General features: G+C 50.7%; 11 protein-coding genes across 11 annotated transcripts; 5 read left to right on the top strand and 6 right to left on the bottom strand.

The window, feature by feature from the left end:
• Positions 1–282: 282 nt before the first annotated feature.
• N7532_010600 (transcription factor domain-containing protein) lies at positions 283–2,244 on the top strand (the record flags this gene model as incomplete). The annotated part of the gene is made up of 5 exons (XM_056623091.1): positions 283–398; positions 453–1,034; positions 1,097–1,306; positions 1,362–1,624; positions 1,679–2,244. 5 exons carry the CDS (start codon positions 283–285, stop codon positions 2,242–2,244), a joined length of 1,737 nt encoding a protein of 578 aa, XP_056470507.1.
• A 1,490-nt stretch (positions 2,245–3,734) lies between these two features.
• Positions 3,735–4,553, top strand: N7532_010599 (uncharacterized protein; the record flags this gene model as incomplete). The annotated part of the gene is made up of 4 exons (XM_056623090.1): positions 3,735–4,070; positions 4,131–4,230; positions 4,313–4,464; positions 4,518–4,553. The coding sequence occupies 4 exons, from the start codon at positions 3,735–3,737 to the stop codon at positions 4,551–4,553; spliced, it is 624 nt and encodes a 207-aa protein (XP_056470506.1).
• A 468-nt stretch (positions 4,554–5,021) lies between these two features.
• On the bottom strand, positions 5,022–6,089 carry N7532_010598 (nitronate monooxygenase; the record flags this gene model as incomplete). Its single annotated transcript, XM_056623089.1, has 1 exon — positions 5,022–6,089. One exon carries the CDS (start codon positions 6,087–6,089, stop codon positions 5,022–5,024), a length of 1,068 nt encoding a protein of 355 aa, XP_056470505.1.
• Positions 6,090–6,256: 167 nt separating this feature from the next.
• N7532_010597 (uncharacterized protein) lies at positions 6,257–8,029 on the top strand (the record flags this gene model as incomplete). The annotated part of the gene is made up of 1 exon (XM_056623088.1): positions 6,257–8,029. One exon carries the CDS (start codon positions 6,257–6,259, stop codon positions 8,027–8,029), a length of 1,773 nt encoding a protein of 590 aa, XP_056470504.1.
• Positions 8,030–8,664: 635 nt separating this feature from the next.
• Positions 8,665–10,299, top strand: N7532_010596 (MFS transporter; the record flags this gene model as incomplete). The annotated part of the gene is made up of 4 exons (XM_056623087.1): positions 8,665–8,795; positions 8,855–9,841; positions 9,904–10,035; positions 10,092–10,299. 4 exons carry the CDS (start codon positions 8,665–8,667, stop codon positions 10,297–10,299), a joined length of 1,458 nt encoding a protein of 485 aa, XP_056470503.1.
• Positions 10,300–10,416: 117 nt separating this feature from the next.
• On the bottom strand, positions 10,417–11,922 carry N7532_010595 (MFS transporter; the record flags this gene model as incomplete). The annotated part of the gene is made up of 1 exon (XM_056623086.1): positions 10,417–11,922. The coding sequence occupies one exon, from the start codon at positions 11,920–11,922 to the stop codon at positions 10,417–10,419; it is 1,506 nt and encodes a 501-aa protein (XP_056470502.1).
• A 323-nt stretch (positions 11,923–12,245) lies between these two features.
• On the bottom strand, positions 12,246–14,148 carry N7532_010594 (uncharacterized protein; the record flags this gene model as incomplete). The annotated part of the gene is made up of 6 exons (XM_056623085.1): positions 12,246–13,261; positions 13,314–13,566; positions 13,636–13,686; positions 13,745–13,882; positions 13,937–13,967; positions 14,024–14,148. 6 exons carry the CDS (start codon positions 14,146–14,148, stop codon positions 12,246–12,248), a joined length of 1,614 nt encoding a protein of 537 aa, XP_056470501.1.
• A 2,437-nt stretch (positions 14,149–16,585) lies between these two features.
• Positions 16,586–17,671, bottom strand: N7532_010593 (ketopantoate reductase family protein; the record flags this gene model as incomplete). Its single annotated transcript, XM_056623084.1, has 1 exon — positions 16,586–17,671. One exon carries the CDS (start codon positions 17,669–17,671, stop codon positions 16,586–16,588), a length of 1,086 nt encoding a protein of 361 aa, XP_056470500.1.
• Positions 17,672–18,384: 713 nt separating this feature from the next.
• On the bottom strand, positions 18,385–20,486 carry N7532_010592 (GID4/VID24 family protein; the record flags this gene model as incomplete). The annotated part of the gene is made up of 3 exons (XM_056623083.1): positions 18,385–18,575; positions 18,630–20,412; positions 20,463–20,486. 3 exons carry the CDS (start codon positions 20,484–20,486, stop codon positions 18,385–18,387), a joined length of 1,998 nt encoding a protein of 665 aa, XP_056470499.1.
• A 1,198-nt stretch (positions 20,487–21,684) lies between these two features.
• On the top strand, positions 21,685–22,885 carry N7532_010591 (mandelate racemase/muconate lactonizing enzyme family protein; the record flags this gene model as incomplete). The annotated part of the gene is made up of 2 exons (XM_056623082.1): positions 21,685–21,860; positions 21,910–22,885. 2 exons carry the CDS (start codon positions 21,685–21,687, stop codon positions 22,883–22,885), a joined length of 1,152 nt encoding a protein of 383 aa, XP_056470498.1.
• A 205-nt stretch (positions 22,886–23,090) lies between these two features.
• Positions 23,091–24,489, bottom strand: N7532_010590 (uridine-cytidine N-ribohydrolase; the record flags this gene model as incomplete). The annotated part of the gene is made up of 5 exons (XM_056623081.1): positions 23,091–23,636; positions 23,703–24,019; positions 24,104–24,308; positions 24,366–24,373; positions 24,432–24,489. 5 exons carry the CDS (start codon positions 24,487–24,489, stop codon positions 23,091–23,093), a joined length of 1,134 nt encoding a protein of 377 aa, XP_056470497.1.
• Between the last annotated feature and the right edge of the window lie 92 nt (positions 24,490–24,581).

Here is a 24,581-nt window from a genome sequence, read left to right as displayed (position 1 = left end):
CAATTCATATTGCCGGAGCCCGTAAAGAGCGATATTAGTCATAAGTTTTCTATGTCGAGCGGATTTCGGGATTTCGGGTCTTCAACCCCGATCGTTCCTTCGAGACACGACTCATGAATCGTTGGGGGCTTTTCTCCCTGTTTGTGTTCCTGCTACGGCTTATATGGGGCCGTTGAATCCCTAGCGGTGCTCCAACCTCAAGATTATCACTCCTTTTCACACTTTTGTACCGAGCGTACTTGGCGTGACCTAAACTCCGAATTCCAACGGCCGGAGATCGGGATGGACACCAATCACGTCCCAAGTGGGACTCCTGCACCCTATGGCCGGGCTTGTCTAAACTGCACTCGTGCCAAAAGCAAATGTATTCTTTTGTCCAATGGAAACGGCTGTGAGAGGTGAGTATCTGTACAGGTAAAGCTACTATTGCGTTCCAGGCTGACGGCTTGTAGATGTCAGCGCTTGAAGAAAGACTGCAGACCATCGCCATCAGTACGCAAGCGAAATGGCCGTTCCTCAGCGTCTAGAACGGCACAGCTCGAGGCCAAGCTCGATAATATTGTGTCGCTACTTCAGGCTAATGGTGGAGCACCTGGTCTCCCAGCAGACTGGGAGAATGCCACCACAATTAATACGGCCAGACCAAATATTCTTCCATGCCAGGCGACAAATTTGAATTCTACTCCGCCCGGTATCCCATCGCCAGTGCCATCGGCGCCAGGGGACAGCCCACTTGTCGAATTCTGGAAGTCGCTTCGAATTTCGCCCGAAGAAGCCGAGAAGACCATTCGGAATTTCCGTACTAATAACATGCGGTATATCCCTTTCATTCATATACCGCCCAACGTCACCTCACAACAGCTTCGCACTGAGAAGCCGTTTGTTTGGATGTGTATTATGGCAGTGTTGACCCCCGGGATCGACCAAAGAGACATTCTGTTCAGCCGGATAACCGATATCATTCATCAAAAAATCCTCGTGGACGTCGCCCCAAGTATGGATTTGTTACTTGGACTTATGATTTTCGTATCATGGTGGGTTACATAGAAAGAGAGCATCGCTCTTCATCGGTCTCAGGAATACTAACCGCAAGCAGGACAACTTATACACGAAGACCATTCTTGAATTTCTATTCTCATATGGTCATGGGTCTTGTCTGCGACCTAGGCATCAATCAAGCCGTGCCCAAGGAACTGTCCACAATGCAAGCATTCAAATGCGCCGTGGGCTGGAAACAGCACGTATCTACATCTAGAACCATCGAAGAGCGAAGAGCCGTGCTCGGGTGCTTTTTGCTCACATCATGGTAGGTCAAGGCCCTGAGTATCATTCGGAGTTTAGCTGACCTCAGCGAACACTAGTGTTGCCTTAACAATGTTTAGGGTCGACGCGTTGAGGTGGACCCCACACATGGAGGAAAGCCTTACCATATTGATGGAAGCCAAAGAGTGTCCGGACGATGAGCTTCTGGTAACTCTTGTCAAAATTCAGTTGGTGATGGACAAAGTATATCACCTTCGAAGAGACGGAGACAACCAAGCACCTTCTTTGATGTACACAAAATCAATCCAAGCCCAGCTGGAGTCTGTGAAGAACCAAACTCCTCCACATTTGAAAGAAGACAGTAAGTGAAGCCGGAATCCGTCCTGTCGCTACCAACGCTTAAAATCATGTGCAGGGAGCGTCTTGTTGCACTATTATACCGCAGAAATCATCATCCATGAAGCAGCCCTTCGAGACACACCATCAGTAACTTCGCCGGAGCTCCATCGCCTCGAAAGCCTCTGCGCGTGCCTTCAGGCGGCGAAAAGCTGGTTCGATACTTGGCTTCCTATACCAGGAGAGCTATATCTAGGAATACCGTTCACGATGTACTTCCAATTTTCTCGGGCTCTTGTCACCTTGTACAAGCTCTCGACGTTAGACGATCCAGCATGGGACAGGAACATGGTTCGAAACACTGCGAATATCCTCGAGATTCTTGACCGAATAGCGTACAACATGAAAATATGTGCCAGCTCGTTCGATGTATCGGCGCCGGAGTGGAACATTTTTGATAAAGGCATGAAAATGACTCAGTCGATCAAGCAGGGCTGGGAGCCACAGCTCATGGAGATCTGGTACCCGAATGTACCACCGAGTGGAATTGAGAGCGACTTCGTCACACCAAGTTCAACTATGCCTGATTTTCCGATTAATGGTTTTGACGATGCGTGGATGATGGAAGTATTTGGGTCGATGTGAATAGATCTTTCCGACTCTGGCGTTTGGGAGGGTAATTTCTTGGAGGGAATTGAACAACACGACTCACTATGTCCGAGAATCTCCAATCACTATATCAAATTAATACAATTGTCTCATACCAACAAATCCGGATATCCGTGCTTTAAGTAACTGTGAGAGTTCATCCGACAACCACAGGGATTGAACTTCTAGCCCAAGAGTACCAGCGCTTTCAGGAAGAGCTCTTGATAAGAATGTGAGTATTGAAACGAACAAAAAGAAGTATCGACAATTTAGGATAGTGCCGATACTCGATCGAACGTGTTCGCGGGCTCACCCCTAAGGCCGAGAGTCACACCTAGACTAGGCTCTTTGCCTCTGCCATCAGACATCAGAACGCTAAAACGACTTCTCGGTGGTTACCCGCTGGAAGCCATTCTCCTTCCTCGCCCAAAGTCAATGTCTGGGGCTAGGAAACTGAAGATATTGTCCGTCGAGAATCCCGCTCTCCGTTCCATCTCAACCCAAAGAAGCGCTGATCAACTACGAGAGCAAGAATCGAAATACTACAACGCGTACAAAGCGACGATCAACATAAATCCCCGGCGATTCACCGGTATAATGGGCTTGAAGAAGATTACGTACCTCTCTTGACGACGGCCTTGTGGGTCCTCGGCCCCAGAATATGAATAGGTTGCAGATTGGATTCGTTGGCATGTGGAGTCTAGCTAGCCCGGCTCTTGGCGACGATCGTCCTAATTAAGCTCCAGCGACTGAGGAGCGTTCAATAAACAACGCCGGCATGGGCTAGCAATGAGGTAGTTCCCCCAAACGGAGTACTCGGGGGTACATCCAGGCGATGGCCGGACGAAATGTTCTAGTCTTTGCTGGGGCTGGGCACTGACCCAATAGCACGGGCTTGTATGTGAATAAAGTCATCATGCCCCTAATTGCCTTTTGTTTCGAGAACTCCCCGGGACAACTGATAGTATGCCAGAGCGACTGATATGTTCGAAAAAGGCATGGATCTCATTCATCTGATGGTGAGATTGGATCAAACACGGTACGGAAGAGCCCGTTTGTGCCCGTTGTGGCAGTACGACCTTTGTTAGCAACCCACTTTGATGAGGCTGAGCCCAGACCGATAATAGCATTCCAATGTGGACTTGAAACCAACGCGATAATCCTTCAAGAAAAGATCATCCCATTCTCCGGAGGCTAACGATTATGCCTGACAGACGATGATTTGGCAGATGTGTAAATCGCTCAGAGGCACGTCCCAGCTCACTTTAAGAAACGCGTGGCACGGGAAGTGGATGCGGCGGCCGAGAGCTGTATATCTCATTTAGCGGTGATAGCATCTGGATCCAGGATTGAGGACGGGGTTATAAATGACGCCAGATTCCCAAAAGAACATCAATATCAACAATCACAATCATTCTCATCACCGTTAATCCTCTCCATTTCCTACGTCGTCACTCTTTACCCATTTTCCACCTCCAACCTTCAAAATGAAGTACTCTATCGTTTTCTCTGCCGTGCTTGCTGGCCTTGCCATGGCCTCTCCTACCAAGCCCTCTGACTGCAAGCCCAACGAGCACCGCGACAACCACGGCAACTGCGCTGCCAACATGGTCACCCGCGATGTCCACCTCGCTGAGCTTGGCCAGGCTTGCCACATCAACTCAGACTGCACTGCTGGCCTTGAGTGTATTAAGGACATCTGTGCCAAGGTCAACATCAAGCGCGATGGTCCCCTTGGTCAGCAGTGCCATACCGACAACGAGTGTGCCAAGGGCCTCGTTTGCGAGAAGGACGTCTGCCTTAGCCCGAAGAGCAAGCGTGAGGTGAGTTTCTGAATATTCCAACAAAAAGGCTCAGAGATAAGAACTAATCACGGGTAATAGAACGCTGCTCCCCAGGGCCAGAACTGCCACGCCACCTTCGACTGCCGGGAGGGTCTTGTCTGTGAGAAGGACACGCATTGCCCTCAGAGACAAGCGCGACGTGAGTGACACATCAAAAACTCCGTTTTATGTAACATCCAGACATAGAATTCATCAGAACTCCAAGTCCCTGGTTGACCAAGCTTGCAAGTTGAACGGAGACTGCGTCAAGTGCCTTGTCTGCAACTACGACAACACCTGCGTTGCCCCCAAAGACAAGCGTGCTGTCATCGGCGACGAGTGCGAGACCGAAGCTGACTGCCAGAGTCCTAACAAGCTGATTTGCCAAGTTGTTGTAAGTGCTGGCCGCACTGTACGAATGAGCGGGCGTCTAACCAAACAATGCAGAAGGGCAACAAGGTCTGCGCCGCCCCCCAGAAATAAATCCAAGTGGCTTCTCGAAGCCGTTATTGATAAGGCATTGCTGGCTAAGCATGGTCTGCTAATTCGCTCTGTACGAGTATTGTTTTTCTTTCCCCTTTCATCATCTTTCAGATATAGATAGACATAAAATGTATAATTCACACTCCCATCTTCAGCTGGGCATTGATGTTGGCAGCCACGAGATGCCAAAAAGACATGGCTTGGGAAAAATAGATTTCGCCGATAACTCCTTAGTCACTGTAAACGGCCGAGAAATTGTAGCAAGTCCGTCAGCCAGGAATGACCTCCACTTGCATCTCCATTGATCATCAACTCTACGCGCCATAACCTTGGCACTGAATCTGGTCTTTCTGATCTTCACAATTTCCCAGGCCTTGGATATCGGGAATACCTAAGTCACTAAATCGATTCATGTTCATGCGTGTTTTCGTAAATCATTGAAATTTGGCGCGGTATGCTGCTAGTAGCTTATAGCCTGCTGGGGGTGAGAGACTTGAGTCTTTCCAGGGCATCCTTTTGTAGGCCTTGCACAATGCTGTCTGCGGGTCGTACATCCGGAATCAAGCCTACCGAGGCACCGGCATAGGTTGCGAGTCTTCCTTCCGGCCCCCAACCGGCATCACCCATCTTCGAAGCCTCGTCATGCCGGGTTTTCAATTCTTCAAAAGAAGTGCCTGCCTGATGCTCGATAAATGATTTGTTGATAATGGTCCTAGGACTGTACCCAGAGGGCCATCCAAAGGTACCCCTGAGATGATTGTAGAGCAAAGTTCGCTTGGTTGATGCCGCCCCATCGGTCGCGCGCACAACCTCATCCTGGTATCCCTTGCTAATCCGAGCTTCAGTAGCAGCCAAGAATCGAGATCCCATCGCGACACCCGATGCCCCCAAACACAAAGCCGCAGCAACTCCCCGGCCGTCAGCAATACCGCCCGCAGCCAGCAGTGGGATCTGACTGCTTTGCATGGCATCCGCAACTTCAGGGAACAGCGTCATAATGCCCATCCCATCCTCGGAGCGACCGTGGCCACCCGATTCTGCGCCCTGGACAACGACAACATCTGGTTTTTCTGAGATCTGGAGGAGCTGTTTCGCCTCTCTCAATGTGCCGATTTGAATCCATATTTGGGTCTGTGGAGAGACCTCGCGGATCCGTCGCGACCAGGCGTCGTATTCTTGCGGGCCCTCGCGTGGGGCAAAGAGCCAGGCAGCACATGGCTTGAACTTTTGAATTGCTGCGGCCGCTACGTCGATGTCGTCTCCCCAAAGCTGAAATCCGACACCCACCGGGAGAAGGGATGTTGACGAGAAATGTGAGTGCAGGGCGGAGGCCCGATCTTGTTTGCGCATTAACGCCAATGTCTCCTCAAGGTCGACATGAGTGTTTTGAGTCTTGACGCCTGGTCCAATGAATCCTAGTCCGCCTGCGGTTGAGACACCCAGCGCAAGGGCCGGTCCCGACATGACGCGCATTGGGGCGCCGACGATAAAGGGGCTGCTGGCCCATGGATAGCGGGACAAGAGCTTAGTAGCCATGTTGGCAATGCAAGAGTCGTTATTGAGATGCTTGATCGAAGATTGCTGTGGAGGACAGTGAGAGACAGCTTGAAAGGAAGAACCCAGTATTTGGCTGCTTTCGCAAGCACATGCGAATCTGGAGAGATTATTGCGATGGGAGAAACCGAGGGATGAAGTCATTCCGGATGTACTTACTTTGGCCCCGCACTTCCGCAATTGCCGCTCGCGCCGACCATGTCATCCGCACGATCCGCTCCAGCCTCCACCTCACTCCTCCATCGCTGCGCCGCAGTGCCATTATGCAGGCCCAAGCTCCAAAAGGGAAACGAGCGCGTCTGGCCTGCAAGCCATGCCGAGAGCGCAAGAGGAAATGCGACGGGGGTGAGCCATGCTCGACCTGCTCTGAATGGGGGTACTCGTGCTACTACGAGGTCCGAAGAAGGAAGTCTCGGGCTGTACAACAGACATCGTCGCCAGAGCTGCTTGCATCTCCGCAGGTACAGAATGCTTCTGATCATACAGCAGTCGAACCGGATCCTGGTGGGCTAGTCCGACGGTTGGAGGCCAATTCAGGCGCTGCCTTCGTGCGAAAACTGGGTCTAAAGATCGACCCTCAAAAAGCTCCGAAACTCAACCTGTTCGGGTGGAATATCGGAGCGAGGCGGCTGTCAGCCCAGACGGTTGCTTCTTCGGTATTTCCAATTGTGGAGATCACTTCCTTGGAGCATATTCAGGCTCTCGCTCAGGTCTATTTCGACAAGATTGCCCCTTGTTATGGATTCATCGATCAGCAGGCTTTCTTCGAGCAACTTTCTGAAAGATGGAAAACACCTCTGCTACCTGACTTATATGATAGCGTCATTGCGGGTGTAGGGGCACTTGGCTGTCTCTTCTCCCAGCGAAATGCCACTATCACCGAGGTGCATCTAGTCCGCTTAGCACGATCCACATTAGACGCACATCATCTTTCGGGGCCTCCGTCTATCGATTTGCTGACTGGCTGGACACTTCGCTCAGTCTATCTCCGAATGACCGACTCACCACACGCAACATGGATAGCGAGTTCGACCCTCATGCATCTGTTGGAAGCATCAGGTCTTCACCCTGAATCGCACTCTGTACTTCCACCAAGTGTCAAAGTTGATCCCGATCTTCAAAGAAGGCTCGTCGGTGTTGCACATCACTTGAATGTGTGGACATCCTTTGACCTCGGCCTGTCCCGAGTATCATTCCAAAAGGACGACCTTCCTCTACCCCCGTCGCCGAAGCCTGGTGACTATACCAACGAAGTTTTAGGCCTCCTCCCCGCATCTCTCAGTCTAGACCCAGGAAGGTCCAAAGATGAGGCCGATCTTCCAGCAACACTTATAAGGCTCCTGGACGGGGTCCACACTGCGCCACCATCAACGATGGCTCAGTGTAATCTTGTACTCTGTATTCTTCGACGGATTCACTCTCAAAATCTTGATATTTCTTCCGACCTAGCCGACAGAGTACTCGCCTTGCTCAAAATGGGACTCGGCTGCGCTCAAAGTATGGTCATGGACTGCACGCCCTGGCATCAAGTCGCAAACGTACCATTTCACATTATCTGTGTTCTTCTGGTACTGGACACGCGCTCATCACTTTCGATGCTCCCCGAAGCAATGCGAACTCTAAGTTTAGTAGCCTCTACCTACGACACAGAGACCATGAGAGAAGCATACAGTGCGGCTTGCTTGCTAGTATTGCTGCATCAACAACGCAGGAAGGATGATATAGCCATTCTGGGCGAGGCACTCAGCACTCAGCAAGGAACCCAGCTGGAGATTTTATCCCAGCCGACTCCCAGTGCCGAAGAGTATAACTGGCTGGGGGCTCTGGTTGCAGACTTACCTGGACTCCAACGGGTAGATCTGGATCAGTTTTTGAATGCGGATATGATTGATGTTCCCTCTTTCATCAGCGAGTCTGCATAGATAGCGAGTCGCGAATAATCTAGTTACCATTACCAGTGAACACTCTTATATACATAGACAATAAAATGAGGCAATTATTGAAGAAAAAAGAGGAAGTTCAGTCGCCGTCATTACACTATGCCTCAGGTTCAGATGACGCTACTCCAAATTTAGACAGCAGACACCTGACTGCCTGAGTGACTGCCTCAAGGCAGATATACAGAAAGCAAAGTGTCCCGGCTATCCAGCCACTTCGATATTCCATGAGTATTCAAATCGTGGAAGATATGAATTGGACAATGCGCTACTTTTACCGAGTATACGTTTCAGACCGATTCGCCATCGTGAAGGGCCATGGGTCAGATCCGCAAATCCCGCAATTTCCGCCGAAGACACATCCCGGCCATTTGTGACGCAAGATTTGAAACCTCAATAATAAAGCCAGTTGCAAATATATTGAAAGAGCTACCGTCTTTGAATACTCGATAACTGTGCCACGCATGACAGAAGTGTGTATATCCTGCATGATCGCCCAGCACCAGGACAGAGAAAAAAGGTTCAGATTAGCGTACGGACGAGTATGGAAGTGTGATCGGCTCGTGCTAATGACAGAGCTGCAGGTACACCAAGAGTCAGGAGCCCGTGTCTATTTAAATATGAACGAGAAGGTATCTTTGGGAAGAGGCAAGCCGTCACCGCCATCCCTTCCAGACCTCGAAGACTATGTCGTTGATTTCGACGGCGCGGACGACCCGTCTCATCCGTACAACTGGAAATTGTTTACCAAGTACGTGAAACATCAATAACACCTACGCAAGAAGAAATTCTGACTCATTCACACTGCAGACTCTTCACCTCCATCCTCGTATGCGCAGGAACCCTCATAGTTTCCTTCACAAGCGCCGTCTTTGCCGCTGGCATCAACCAAGCAAGCAAAGAATTCAGCGTCAGTTCCGAAGTCGGGAAGCTGGGAACAACACTCTACGTCCTTGGCTTTGCCTTAGGTCCTGTCGTATGGGCACCGGCATCCGAGCTTCGGGGAAGGAAATGGCCGCTGACGATCGCATTGCTCGGCGGCGGCATATTCACCATCGGGTCTGCGGTAGCGAAAGACATCCAGACTCTTCTTATTTGTCGATTCTTTGCGGGGATTTGCGGTGCTAGCCAGCTCACTGTTGTTCCGGGCGTGCTGGCCGATGTATTTGATAATACCCGTCGGGGCGTGGCTATCTCGCTTTATGCGTTGACTGTGTTCGTTGGGCCGTTCAGTGCCCCTTTTATAGGGGGATTCATTGCATCCAGTTATCTGGGCTGGAGATGGACGCTTTATATTCCGGCCATTCTGAGTTTAGCTACGGGTGCTATCTCGGTACTCTTTCTGAGCGAAACGTACGCGCCGTGTCTTCTAATGAACAAGGCTGCGGAATTGCGACGTCGAACGCAGATCTGGGGTATCCATGCGAAGCAAGAAAGAATGGAAGTTGAGATAAGGGTGATGGTGAATAAGTATTTCACTCGACCGTTGAAGATGCTCTTCACCGAGCCCATTATTCTGCTCGTCTCGCTCTATATGTCTTTCATTTACGGGTTGGTCTATGCGCTACTTGAGGCATACCCATATGTCTTTGAGAATATCTACGGCATGAGTCCTGGTATCGGTGGGCTGCCGTTTATTGGCCTTATAGTTGGGCAAGTCCTGGCCGTCACGCTTATTCTGCTGGAGCATACGAACTACGCAAAGAAGCTGGTTGCGAATAAGGGCGTTCCAGTTCCCGAGTGGCGCTTGATTCCACCACTTATTGGTGCTCCTGTGTTTACTATTGGGATATTCTGGTAAGCGAAGGCCTTGGATTTGGAGAAAAAGACTTCACTCGAATGTTAATCAATCTTTTCAGGTTTGGTTGGACTGGCTATAATCCCCAGATCCATTGGGCTGTACCTACAGCAGCCGGAATCTTCATTGGATTTGGCGTTCTTTGCGTTTTCTTACCGTGCTTCAACTATTTGGTTGATGCTTACCTTCCACTGTAGGTTCCAAGTTGAAATCAATCGCGAGCTCAGAATTGCTGACGTTTGAATACAGCGCTGCTTCGACGGTAGCTGCAAATATCATCCTCCGTTCAACTGTCGCCGCGGGATTTCCTGTCTTCACCACACAGATGTTTGAGAACATGGGTGTGCAGTGGGCCTGTACCTTGCTTGGGTGTCTGGCTGCCATTATGATACCGATTCCCGTTGCCTTCAGGGCGTATGGGCCATGGCTGAGAAGCAAGAGTAAACTCTTCAAGTAAAATTCTGCTATGCCTGGGCGATTCGTTGCGCAAAACTAGAGAATTGACTATTAAATCCATTAGACTATCAAGACAATGCAAGTATTTTCACCTATTTATGAAAAGTATATAGCCCATCTAATAGATCGGCTGTGCTCTAGCTCTTAGCTTCGCCCCAGAATACCAGATGACCAACGGAGCCGGCAAGCCTACAGCTAGTCCTATGAGTGCAACAGTGGTATTTCCCCATCCGTACCCAAGCACATTGTACATCGTGGGCGCAAACAAAGGGAACAAAAACGCAGTTAAGCTGCGCGCAAATTGCGAAGCAGCTCCCGCGCTGCTCGTGTGCTCCGGGTAGGCTTCCATAACATAAGCCTGCAACGGCATACTTGTGATCTGCATTCCGAGCATCGCAATAAAGGCTCCAATGTCAACCACAGCCCAGTGGAGACGATACTGAGCGGCCCATCCGTAGAGGAACAAGCCCAGTGGGCCGAGAAGAGCACCCGGGAAAACTGAAGGTGTCCGTAGTTCGGGTGCGTGCTCCCCATTGGCGCGAGCCTTGAGACGATGATATAGACTGTCCATCAGTTTGCCGCAGATCTGACTTCCCGCGATCTCACCTAGGGCAACAGCAATATAATGCAAACCACTGATCTCCACGGACTGGTGATACTGGTCGATCCACAAGTCGGAGAATGTGGAGAGGACGATGTAGAGAATACCGTAGTAAAATGCCGAGATGAGCGAAGCAATTTGAATAATCGGATGGAAAATGAGGAGTCGAACAGGTCTGATCAAAGCGCGTCCCAAAACTCGCACTGCTGAATTTTCGGCGTGAAGACGTTCGTCCAGCGTATAATACTGCGTGTCACCAGTTTCGCGACGGATTCTATCTGCTCGCTTTCGAAGGATCAGCGGCTCGTATGTTTCCCGAAACGCTGTGAACGACACCAATATCATAACAGCTTGGAATATAGAAGTGGCCCAGAACATCCAGCGCCAGGTCGTGCGGTTAGCCATGAAACCACCAATGATCGGACCAACGGCCGCCCCGAGCAAGGGGATTAACAGGTACACGCTGAGTGATCGACCACGCTGCTCGGGTCGCCACACATCACCCAGAACACCATTGGCCAAAGCATAGATTGCGCTAGCTCCGAAACCGGCGAGGAAACGACAGGCAATGAGTGTTTCTTTGTTATGGGCGAATCCACAAGCAATGTTCCAGATCACGAACCAGATGTTTGAGACGTGCAAGATCTGCTTGCGTCCATAGACCTCGGACAAGGGGCCGATGACCAATGGGCCAAATGCAGTTGCGAGTAGATAGATTGAGAGTGCCATGGCCGACTCGGCTGAGTTCTTGTTGAACTCGGTGGATATTGTTGACAGGGCTGGCGCAATGATGGTAGATACCATGATGCGGTTGAAGCCGGTCGCAGAGAGGACGTCGGTGACAGCCCATTTGCGTCCTGTTCGCCAATCTTTCGGATTTTCTGCGTCGAAAGGCTCGGCAAATGTGACGATGAAGTTGTCATCTTGCTTGCTGTAGCTGGTCATGCGTGCCAGCTCGATGTCTGTGGGGGTCGCTTCAGTGATAGCATCGCTGCCGTTGTTAGACACAGGGCTGGAAGCCATTTCCGTCTTGCAAGGCAAGAACTTGTTCGTAGTAGGACCAAAGTGAGTCAAAAGGAATTGGCGCGAGAGTGGGGATAGACTTATACAAGAAAACACCCCTCTGACTGTTGGTGTTACTGCGGGGATCGGGATCAGATAAGGCGTACGCTCCACACTCAAGGCTTGTCTCGGGTCGGCTCCGGCCGGCTGACTGCCACGCCACCAGCACAATCACGAGCAGGAAGTAAGCAATCGCTCTATTGAGCCCTTGTTTGCGCAAACACCGAGAAATGTGACCTCTTCGTTCTGTATTCTACCTATTCTACTATCTAGTCTATGTAAATCTAGTCGGTGTTGCTATCGTAAAAGCTGTTTGCCGTCCACCCATTTACAGCACTGTAATCAGCAAATGGAGAGGTACCATGAAGGGTCTCATAATGGCGACGAGCTCCGCACTCCTTCAGCTTCTTCGACTCAGGATGAACGCAGTTCTTATGCATAATAGCAGCAATATTTCGGCCCGCATCACGACCCTCGAACCAAGCACCATGCAAGAATCCGAAATAAGTGGGACTAGTCGCCTCACCAGCGAACCACAGACGGTCTGTATTGGCGCGCAAGTTCTGGTGCATCTCAAGGGTTGTGGAAGGAGGCCAGTTGGAGTAGCTGCCATGGGCCCAGGGCTCCTGGCTCCAGCGCGGATAGAGGAAGGCGGTTGGCTCCGGGATTTCCTTCTTGGGGAACATCTTGTGCAGGACGTCCATGATTTCTTTCTTAGTTTTCTCGTCGGACTGTCGCTCAGCGCGCCAGGCTAACTCGTTGGTCACGGTCACGAAGAGGATGTTGGATCCGGGGAGAAACTCAGGCATCGAGAGAGACTGGAAAACAGGATACCAGCCGCGCATGACGGGATCAGCGTAGAGGAAGTACTGGGTGTTTGTGGGCCAGAAGGTCTCATTGAACTGCATGAAGATCTTGGTGTAGGTGCCCATGGTGAACTTCTGAATGGCGGTCTGCTTCCACTCCGGGAGAGCAGGTGTGAATTTGACAGCGTCGCTCTGCAGAACGCCTAAAGAGAAAGTGCAGATAGCATATGCAGCAGTGATGCAGCTCCCATCCTTGTTGTGTATCGTGACTCCGTCTTTATGATATTCGATCTCGGTGATCTGAGTGTTCAGGTAGAGACGGGGATCGTTGTCACCCTTGAGGAAATCCGAAGCCATTCCCTTGATGATCGTGTTGAATCCACGCGGATCAAGGACGAAGTTGTCGTGACCACTGAATACATTGGAGGTCAGGTTGTCTCCAGCGCATCCGTAAACAAGGGAGCTCTCCAACGGAGTAAAGTTGTCCTCGAAGTCTGCAAGGAGAGTTAGCAGCTAGTAAGCAAAGAGTAAAGGATCCGAATATACCCCATTTCCACCAGTCAACAGCCTGTGCCTCCATGTCGTGCTTTCCTGGGTTCCAGCCGGCTAACGCAAGACCTGACTGGGCTGTCTGATCCTGCAGATTCTGGGTCAAGATCTCGCCAGCCTTCTTGTTGGCGATGTCGTAGGCTTTGTCATAGGCATCGAGAAGGTGACTATAATCGGAATACCCCTTATCGTTGTAGGTCGAGATATTGTCGTAGTTGGAGTAGTGGGTCTTCAGATTATACTTCTGAGCCTATTTGTGTCAAATTGTCAGTGGTGGTTCTGTGCCATATCGCAGATTAACGTGTCAAAATGAACAAACCAGAGTCCAGATTGGGTTTTGAGGACCACCAGGGTTTCCAAGACCTTGAACCTGTATCACATAATGTCAATCGGCGTTATTGCTGTGTACAAACAATAGCAGCACATACCCAGTTCGCACCCATCTCGATGGTATACGGCTTCCCATCCGGACCCTTGCCAAAAGGCTTGTGCCAAGCTCTGCCTCCGATGGTATCGCGATACTCGATAATGGCAAAGTCATGGATCGATGCGTTCGTCAAAGCTTGCTGCGCATAAATCAGAGTTGATCTTCAGATTGCGCAGTCAAGGCGCAGGCTTACCGCAGCCGAGATGCCAGCAATTCCACCTCCACTGGAAAAATTTAGCTTGAAAACGGAAGTCTTGGGCATAGACGAAATAAAACATACAGAATCGCAACATTAGTCTTCTTGCACTGTCCCTCCTGCCCTCTAGGTGAGTGCGGCACGCCCAAGGCTGGCTGAATCGACCAACCAGCCAGAGCTGCCAAGCAAGGAAGATGATGAAGATGCATTGCGCCCGAAGAACCCTGAGACGAGCGCGAGTAATTGGAAAACACCGCCAGGAGGGGATGCAATTCAGATAAATAAATACGCGAGCAAGGCTGCGCTGCAAGGCGCTGTGTATGCACAAGGGTGCTCATGCTGCAGCACCGAAAGCAGCCAAGTGTGATCGACAGGGCATGTAACACTGCACGATCCGAGGCCGTTGCGGGATCGGGTAAGTCCATGCGGGCGAGGCGACCGCTTATCGCGGGGCTGGGATCGCCATTGCGCGAATCGTGTTGGTTGCTTTTGAACTGCAAACAAGCGAAGGGGATGTTGTGGAGTGTATTCGCCCCGTGGAGATGACTCCCCGCATCCCCGGATTTTAGGGGGAATGGAGAGGGTGTGGAAGGTGGTTCTCATTACGTGGGGGATTGGGACCAGGTCGCTCCGCAACAGCAACTGCAAGCGAGACATAAATGACGCAGAGAAGATGGCAGAGACGACTCTGGGGAAGTGGATATCGAAAGTGGATACTGGAGAGCAGAACCACGTTCTGCTACTGATAAGACGTGAGATTTTGACGTAAAGAAGTGGCACAGAGGCAAACGGAGGATATTGTCCACCGATTATACAAGTCCACGATTACGTGATGGACTGACTTGCTGCCATCATTGATATTTCGGTAGTTGCAGGATAAATTAACGAGATTTAAAAGATTAATACAGGCCGGGTAATGTATTCCAGGCTGGAATTTCCTTATTTGATATACGCTACTGTCGCTTATATGCGCCAGGCTTGAACAGATACATTTGATCTTCACCAGCTGCGGACCCACCGGGTGGCAGGTATCAAACAATCCGCCATTATTCCAATTGCCGAGCATCTGGTTGGGCTTTATCGGTGGAAGTTGTGTGAAGAGGGCATCGATCGTAGCTCGATCGGGCTTTCCTCTGGCCTCGATGAGAGCTATGTACTTCTCTTGGGGTCTGGGGCCGTTAGACGAGCTGGTGATATTTGGTGTCGGTAAGATTTACGACGACATTGTCTTTTTTGTTCTTTGCTGTTTGCTGTGTGGATGCCAAGACGATCAAAATTCCCGCAAGTTATTGAGATGGATTCTCGGGGCAAGCTTCAAGGTATTCAGAGATGTTTGCCCCAGAGCATAATACGTGCCCGTGTTAGTAGAGATGTCAAAGAAGATGAATTGTCCCAATCATGATCTTCACTCTCGGCAGACCCCGCCTAAATCCCGGTGGCAGACACGGCGCAACCATGGATAATTCCCGAACTGTAATATTTTAATCAGCGCTTTTTTTGGGTCCAAGCTTGAGACATTCCGCGTGCATGTAAAAAGTTTGAGCATGCACGAAGTCGATCGTGAAGATGATTCAAGGACACAGACTTATTCAATCAGAATCGTTCTCTCCATGAGGCGACCAACATCTCAATCAGGATCATCAACTGGCAAGCTGCAAATTGGGTTTGGCTTGTTCCGTTTTGCGGCAGGGGGCATCGTGTTTGTGTAGAGACACGGGATGTTGGGAAGTCGATCACCCTAGGACTGTCGTACAGCCGAGTAGATATTGTAGTGGGGAGACGCCCTCCCCTACTACATGGGTGCCATCCAGACTATGTGACATAACCGGCAGTATACAGTGGCCGGATAGCTAGTTCTAGAATAACATACACCTTCTTACACCTCCCCGACCTGAACCCTACACTTGGGGTTCTCGCTATTTCCTGATTGCTACGCGTGTGTTTTGTGGTGGTTTTTCTGCTGAATCGACCCGCACGTCTCAGCGCGTGCTGCCATACAGCGTTCCCCTCTTCAATACTTATGTTTATGGGCCGAAGGTTCGGCGAAAGAGTCAGTCGTTTTGCTATGTCACCAAAATAAGCCTTCGTCACGAGGGAAAAGATATGAGATGCTTTCTCAACACTATTGCAGAATGCTTATAAGAGCTCGCATGCATTTGATATTGCGTTATAGATAAGTTAATGTATTTTATTTTGCTTTATTTATTATCACTTTTCAATACCCAAGGGAGTAAACGCGGCAGTAAATTCAGAACCGACACTACCAGGAATGATCATTGCATACTATTTTAATGCCCCTCGAAAATGCCATAAGACCCAAATACCAACCTCTAATTTTAAGCAAGATTTCGCGCCCTATGTAGGGCGTGGTGGAGCTCCGCCGCATGGCATGATTGGACGAGAATGGCGCCGTCCAGTTAAATGCCACGGTACCAAGTCCCCGTCCCGACTGCTGCTTTGCAGCAAATCCGAGTCGGGATTTTGAAATCCCCTCACAGAAGCATGCAGTATTTGTTTGAAGGTATGGTTTGGACATGAGTCTGTATCATGTTGATCCCGTTGTCTACGCTTTTGCGATTTAGTCCTCCAACGCATAAATCAAAATTGAAAGTAACAAAGAACACCCTCGAAGCAAATCTGTAAATTCTACTTTCTCAAACTCCTGTCCAGAATCCGCCTCACAAGATCATCATTGACCGGCGTCTCAACACCAACCTTCCTCCCCATCCGACTCCAAGACCCATTAATAAAATTAATCTCCGTCTCCCTCCCAGCCCTGAGATCCCAGACCATCGAGCAAGTCGTCTTAGCCGTTTTCTCAATAATCATGTTCACAGTGTCTTCCAGCCGTTGCACTGAAAACCTCTCCTCAAGACCCGGCACGCCCTTCAGCTCCGGCAGGGCAAGAACAACCTGGGAGATTTCCTCCAGTATAGACCTCCTTATATGTGGGACGGAGAAGAGGAACTCGTTCATGGAATCATTCAGTGCACAGACGGGGTTACAGAATGCGTTTACTGCCAGTTTTTCAAGTTGGATTTGGAGGATGTCTTTGTAGGAATAGGAGGCAGCGTTCAATGTCGCAGAGCGAGGGAGGACGTCTCGGAGGAACGATGATTGCGAGTCGGGAATAGCAGACGATCCCGAATCGCGAGGAACGGCTCCGATAGAGGTTGCGGAGAATCCGGTGTGTGTGATATCAAAGGGGCCGTTTAGAGTGACGCCGTGGGAAATGACTCCGATGAGGAAGCTTGGTCGAGAGGCGGGATCCGAGAAGATTTTGCCGTTGATTTCGTCGATCATTCCGGCGCCATTTTGAAGGAAGAGGATGTTCGAGTCGCGATTCAGGCGGTGCGCGAGGGGTCGGAGGGCCGAGACTGTCTGGGTCGTCTTTACACAGACAATGAGGTTGGAGATAGTGTCTCGGACGACTTTTGGATTATTGTCGTTTTGACTATCGTGCGGACTGCTGTGCCATTGGCCGTCGTAGAGCGTTTCGAGGTCATATTCGAGGGAAGTGCGCTTTTTCCCATCTCTCGACTCGAATCGAATTTGGTTGCCGGCTGAGCGGTATTCGTCTCGGAGGGATTTTCGGTGTAACAGGAGGGTCACCGGTGGTCCGGAGGAGATCTCTGAGATGGAGTGTGCGGTGAATGTGCCGATGCTGCCGAGGCCGATGACATGGATTCGAGGCAGCAGGCCATTCATGTAAGACGAAGCGATTGACGCCATGGAGGACGACCTGGCGAAGGACATTGATGACAGGTCTGAGTAAGTAGATGTCAAAATATCAAGAAGATTCATTTGGGCTTTACCTGGTATACATAATGGGGCCGAACTTCGTCAAGGTGATCCATACCAAGATAGAACGGATAGAGTAGGGCGCGGGTGTCCAATACGCCCTACGGGTCCAATAGCAAAATCTCGGGAAGGACCCCGAACAACCCACTCAACGACACCCCTGCTCCCCAATAATGTGCTTGTGCCCACTCCCATGGTGCATTTGTACTGGAGAATTTGCTCAGATAGAGATAGATAATCAGTGTCAGATCATCCTTTTTGGCCTGCCATAGCACTTTCCCTTCTTCAGATCTCACTGCGAGGGACCTTCGAAAGATTATTCATCTGTCGCTTTGAAAGAACTGCTTTGTAGCGGTGAGAATATTCTGCATGGGCTAAGAATAAATAAAAATAGAACGTAAAATCGGTCCCGCGAAAATCTCCCAGACATCATCCATAGATGTACATAAATGGACCCAAGAAACGCCACCGAGCTATGCAAAATAAGAGATAACCACAACCATAACCATATGATGATAAAAATATTCAAGAAGAGATGGGGCACAATAATCCATACAGTTGCCCGACGCAGAAGATTTTTCGAGGCCGCTAGAAATAGAAGATGAAAAGTGTGTAGATCAAGTGTGTGTGCTCAGTTCGCCCATCTACCGGAAGGTATAGGTAGGGCGAACCATTCTCTCAGACTCGGGTTTCAGAGACAGCTGCTGGTACGGCGAGCTGCCAGGGTCATAGTACAGTCCATCGATCTGGCCGGAGCTGCGTTGTAGAGAAATGTAGTAGAACCCGGAGATGGTGAGACCCTGACGCGAGTCGGTTGGTGTGATAAAGCATCGTTCTGATAGACAGTTTAGGCAAATGATTGCCTATATTTAAGGCGGGAATAACTTACCTTTCCACCGCATCAAGATCCATCCCTCGGCCATTTTTTCTGTGTGCCATTTCCTGCTCACCAGGTTCTTCGCAATCTCTGGTTCCGTGTCTTTGTTGAAGGGCGGCAATTTGCGCCAGTATGTGCTATCGACATCAATATCTGCCTTGAAATTCTCCGTCTCCAGGGTGTGTTTGTGGAAGTCGATGATTTCGCCCTCCAGGAACGTGACGATATGTGCGTCGTGGGTGGGCGAGCTTTTGTCGGGAATATTGTAAGCTTCCATCGTGCCAGACAGGGTCATATCTGAATAGTTGATTTCGTGGATGGTGAGCTTAACCGGCCAGTTTTCGTCCCGGTTGTTGGCCATGTAACGCCGTCCCGCCGTCGTGGTGACGCTAATGGGGTTCGGTTCTTGGAAGCCACCCACGATGATGGGGTCGCTGTTGTTCGTTCCACGTGCGCCCGCCACTCGGTTGGGAAGTACCGAGCTACCTGTGTTTGCGGCACGTTGATGGCCTGTAAATACGATACCGGGTTGGAGCCAGGAACAGGTTGCCGGTGGAGCGATAGAGTTGATATTCGTAACGAGATCAGGATCTTCCCAATGTAATACGTCCTCGAACACGCTCCGCGTTCCGGTCGTGATAATGCTTTCCTCGTAAGAGTAGAAGCGCAAAACACCCAGATAATTGATTATTTCTTTCACGCTGTAGTTTTGATCACCAATTACGCGCGTTTGGCGCGCCGTCGGCTGCGTACGCAAGTTTGTGGAGGTAAAGCCCCGAGTCGCCGGACGGTAGCGATAGGCTCGTGAGGAGGACGAAGACGAGGGAGCTGCGCGCTCAGTATCATCGGAGTTTTCGTGCGACCGGTTTGGCTGTCCATCCAGCAGGTAGTTTTCCAGTCTGCGGGCTCGTGACAGGCGCGACTGTCGCCTTGTAGATTGCAGCAGAGCCTCCATCGCCAAGAGCGGCGGAGTTCGCATTCGGCTGCTCCCCTCTGCGTGATCGTCCGTGGAAGGCCGCGGGAGCAAGCGATCGGAGGATTCGCGAAGGCGGGCTGGGCCACGCTCCTCGCCAACAGACGCGTTGGCCCGATCCAGGACATCGTTGAAATCCTCGGACACTTCTCCGCCGGTCGTGACAGTGATCTCCTCCGAGCCGGGCGCCCATCCGTACAGAGAACGGGGGTTTGAGCGGGGCGATTCGTAGTTGGACATGTTGTTGTTCCTGTTCTCGAGGTCTTCGCGCGCGCGGCGAACGACATCGAGCGAGTGACGCAGGAGAGGAATTTGAGGGCGACGTTCGGGGTGCGTGAAGTCATCAGGTTGTCTGTTTCTCTGGGAGGTCATATCCTGTCTATCATCTCGATCCCCATCTGAGTCACTATCCGGAAGGTGGAACCTCCATGTACCATGCGAACCCAGGTAATCCTCGACATTGACATCTTCTCGGAGCATAGCTTCGGCCCGTGCTTCGTTTTGTGCCTCCTCCCACATGGTCTCGTTTTCCTCCTCTGTCTGTCCCGTTATTTCACGCTGCATCTCATCGAACTCCATCCGTAGAGACATGGCGTTGGAGGGGTATTGACTACTCGAGTGTCGCGGGGGCGAAGACCGTTGCGGAAGTGGGTTTGAGCGTGGGGTGATCAGGAACGAGCTGGAATAGAGGGGGAGAATAGCATCTGCCCCATCGTCGGGCGCAGCAGGAACGGGCGCAGGCGAGTCGGACCGGGACGAGGGTTCGGGCGCCAGCGCCGTCGCAGGGGTAGGGGTAGTCGGAGAAAGGGTGGGAGTGCCGTGCTGGACGAGATTAGTCGTCGGAGGGAGAGAAGGACTCAGGAAAGACATACCGATGCCGAGTTGGGCGGGGGCATCCTCGGGTAGCGAAGCGGAATCTGCAAGTGTTGACAGGGAGAAGATCGAAGATCTGGGGAAGGTTGGACGGGGTCAACGACGGCGGTGGAGCCGCGAAATGACGTTCCTTTCAGCCGACGGGGATCTCCGAGAAGAGGGAAGGAGCGAAGAGTGCATCTGCCTGGACACAACAAGAAACAATGAGAGTAGGAGGGATATGCTTTTAGGCGCGATAGGCTACAACTGGGCCAGAATTAAGTCATCAGATAATATGAAATAAATAAATAAAATATAAATAGAATATAAATAAAATAATAAAATTCTATCGCAAACGCAGCCTTATTAAGTACCGGAATTAACCACATAGATTTATATCCACCAGATTTTCTTCTCAGACATCCAGTTCAAAGGCACACACTTGCTCTCATAGGTTCTGTTTCGAACTTGAAATTGAATCATTAGTAATATTCGATTGTCGAGAAGGATCCTGAAACCGCTCTCGATGGGCTATTCGATTCGCCGTTTCACCTCGCCACCTACAAGTCGTGCCCCCGCTGCCTTTTCAGCTTCTATCCACGATACTACAGCTACAAAATGATGAAATTAAGTAGATTGGCTATTGACCCAATTGAATTGCAAGGCACTATTGCTAAGCGCACTATTTCTACAGCAGTAAACATCAACTGTCGTGGTAAAGCCAGAGAAATCGGGTACGTATACTTCTCTCCCCTTTTTTTACAACACTGGTGAGATTTTCACGTTAGCAAAGCTTGACGTCAATACTATTAAAAAATAGGCAATAGATTATACGTGGCGTTCAAAGATAACACAACTACACTGTGCGGTAGATGTAGCAATCGTGCCCACAAAATCAGCACCATTTAAACGTACCTTCAAGCCCCACGAATTCAACGAAGCTACCAAAGCACTGCAATCCTAATAGTGAAACCACCAGTATTGACTCCCTTTCACCCTGCATGTTGGTACCCCAGAATCGGGTCCACCCCGAGACCCTGGACCCTGCGGGCCGTGACGGCGGAACCGGAGCACCTCCACGCTTCGGCAATCCGCTTCTTCATCGTCATTCCCGACGGAGCAACTCCGATTGAAACCCCAGCTCTCTCTGCCCCTCGGCCATAGTGTCCCTGATTCTCGTCTTCACCCCTCTGCATCTTCCAAGCCCTGCAGCTGGAACAACGCCCAGACAGCGCAAGCAAAATGGTCAAGATCAAGAGCATCGAGTATTTCCGAGTCCTCCCTCGATGGCTCTTCGTCAAAGTCACCGATGAAGAGGAAATGTATGGCTGGGGGGAAAGTACCCTGGAAGGCCACACCGAGGCTGTTGAGGGTACTCTCAATTCCTTGTGCAAACGCTTTGAGGGATACGAGGCAGAGTGAGTCCATTGCCGCGTCCTTTTACAAGCTTACACTAACCTAGCCCAGTGACATCGAGCACATCTGGCAGATGGCCTGGCGTCTCGGCTTCTACCGCGGCGGCCCCGTCTTCATGTCCGCCATCTCCGGCATCGACATTGCCCTCTGGGATCTAAAAGGCCGCCGTCTAGGCGTACCAATCTACCAACTCCTTGGCGGCAAAGTCCGCAACAAACTATCCGTCTACGCATGGATTGGTGGCGACCGCCCTTCGGACGTCGAAGCCGCCGGCAAAGCGCGTCTCGCGCAGGGCTTCAAGGCTGTCAAGATGAACGCGACTGAGGATGTCAACTGGCTCGACTCACCCAGCGTCCTGGACTCGAGCGTTGAGCGTTTGAAGGCTATCAAGTCCATTGGCCTAGACGCAGCTCTCGACTTCCACGGCCGTCTGCACAAACCCATGGCAAAGCAGCTCGCCAAGGCGCTGGAGCCGCACCATCCTCTTTTCCTGGAGGAGCCCCTTCTCTCCGAGCACCCGGAGGGTATCAAACAATTGTCGGATCAGGTTTCCTGCCCGATTGCGCTGGGCGAGCGGCTTTTTAGCCGTTGGGATGTAAAGCGATTCCTTGAGGATGGCAGCGTTGATGTGCTTCAGCCTGATATTAGTCACTGCGGTGGTATCTCTGAGCTCCGGCGGATTGCGTCGATGGCTGAGACGTATGATGTGGCGATTGCGCCGCACTGTCCCCTTGGGCCGATTGCCCTGGCTGCTTGTATGCAGGTGGACCTTTCGACGCCGAACTTTGTTATTCAGGAGATGAGTCTTGGTATTCACTATAATACTGAGGCGGGCGAGTATGATATCACGAGTTATGTTAAGAACCCAAAGGTGTTTGATGTGGAGGATGGGTATGTTGATGCCCTGAGTGCGCCTGGTCTGGGTATCGAGGTGGATGAGGAGGTTGTGCGGAAGGTGGCTCAGAATACGCAGCCCTGGCAGCCGAAGGAGTTCTTTGGGCCGGATGGGTCTATTCGGGAGTGGTAGATTCTTCTTCACTTGACAGATGATAGAACTTGCATGGCGTTGTTTATAGAATACGGTTTAGATTGGTGTTTGTTATGCAAGAGCACTTATAGAATGGAAAATGCTAGGAGCCCTTCGGTGCTGGCAATCTATCTATTGTGTATATGCAGACGATCAGTGGAAAGCTCCATATATCTCAGCTTACTAGAAGTCACACATCACATTCTCACGCCTTTCGGGCTGCATTGCAGTCATCAGCCAGCTGCACGCATTGCAGAATCATATTCCAAAAAGCATCAAGATCCACTCCCCTCGGAATAGCAACTCCAGGCCCATCAACCGGGGTAGCAATAGACCGTCCCAGCTGACCAGTAGTAGACACATCACTGCCATGTTCACCATCCGTGACGATCTTAATAGCAAATCGCTCCCCGCCTTTATCGTCGAAGTGGAGCACTTGGTTGGGGTGACTTTTCGCAAAAGATGGATTCAAGTTCGACAGAATAAAAGCGACTGCGAGAGGATCATGGAGTGGGGGACCGGCAGCTAACCCAAAGACGTTTTCGTATGTGGCCGCAAAGAATGTCAACAATGCGTGCAGGATCTGGCGGATGACGGTCGGTGGCTCGGAGGGGTCACTAGAGCCGTGAAGGATTCGCGTCTGTACTGCTTGTGAAGCGAGAACCTGGTGTGTCAGGTCTAGGCTGGCAATGGACGTCTTCGGGGCGACGATTGGGTTGCTGAATATTGACTCTGCGGATTCGGGATCGCACTATAAAGGCCATGGTTAGTAGATTAGCCAGGACCAAATCACTGGGAGGGAATTTGATGCACTCACGTAAATGTTGAACTCGGCCCACGGTGTCACATTTCCAATCCGAGTCATTTCTCCCGCAATTTTGCTCATCGGTGCATCCGTGAAACCTTCTCCAACGGCACCTCCCATGATACTCAGTCCTTGGATATGTTCTGCGACCTCGGGGAAGGTCGCGAATAACAGAGCGACGTTCGTTAAGGTTCCAGTTGCGACAACCCACGGTGTACCCTTTGGCTGCATAAGGAGTGCATTTCGCATTGCCAGGATTGGGTTTTCGGTTGTGATTGGTGCTTGTGAGGGCTTTGGCAGGAGATCGGTTCCGTCGAGCCCGGACTCTCCTAGCAAACCCAGGTAAGCATATGTCATTTCGAACACAATATGTATATCGTGGTTAAAGTTTGTAGTTTCACGCATATACTTACCATGAATATCTGGAGCATGAAGGGCAGGCCTGGAGAATGGCTTTCGACTTCCCGGGTAGACCGGGACCTCTGGTCTTCCGATAGCCTCCAATATACTACCAGCATTGCAGGTTGTATTTTCTAAAGACGCGTTTCCATGGATAGTTGTGATACCCAGGAGGTTCAAAGAGGGGTGGTGTGCAGCAATTAAGATCGCAAATGCATCCTGCAGCATTTAGCCGACTTGTACATTATGAAGGAGTAGTCAGAGCGGAGTGTTTACATCGTGTCCTGTCGTGAGTCAGCATCAACAGCGTCACTGTTTGAAGGTACGAGTAAGAAAACATACCAGGATCACAGTCCAGCCACAGCGGGGTACGACTGATCGCGTCATAATTGGCCAACATATTCGTGAATTGTCTCTGAGAAGAATTGGGCGAAAGAGTTGGGAAAACATCCTCTGAATCTGTCGCCGGACCCCAACTGGCTGCTTATCGCA

This window comes from Penicillium argentinense, assembly GCF_028826775.1.
Source record: "Penicillium argentinense strain IBT 30761 chromosome Unknown utg000010l_segment0_segment0, whole genome shotgun sequence".
Taxonomy (NCBI): domain Eukaryota; kingdom Fungi; phylum Ascomycota; class Eurotiomycetes; order Eurotiales; family Aspergillaceae; genus Penicillium; species Penicillium argentinense.
The sequence above is the reverse complement of the archived record's forward strand: the minus strand, read 5'-3'. Positions and strand labels throughout refer to the sequence as shown.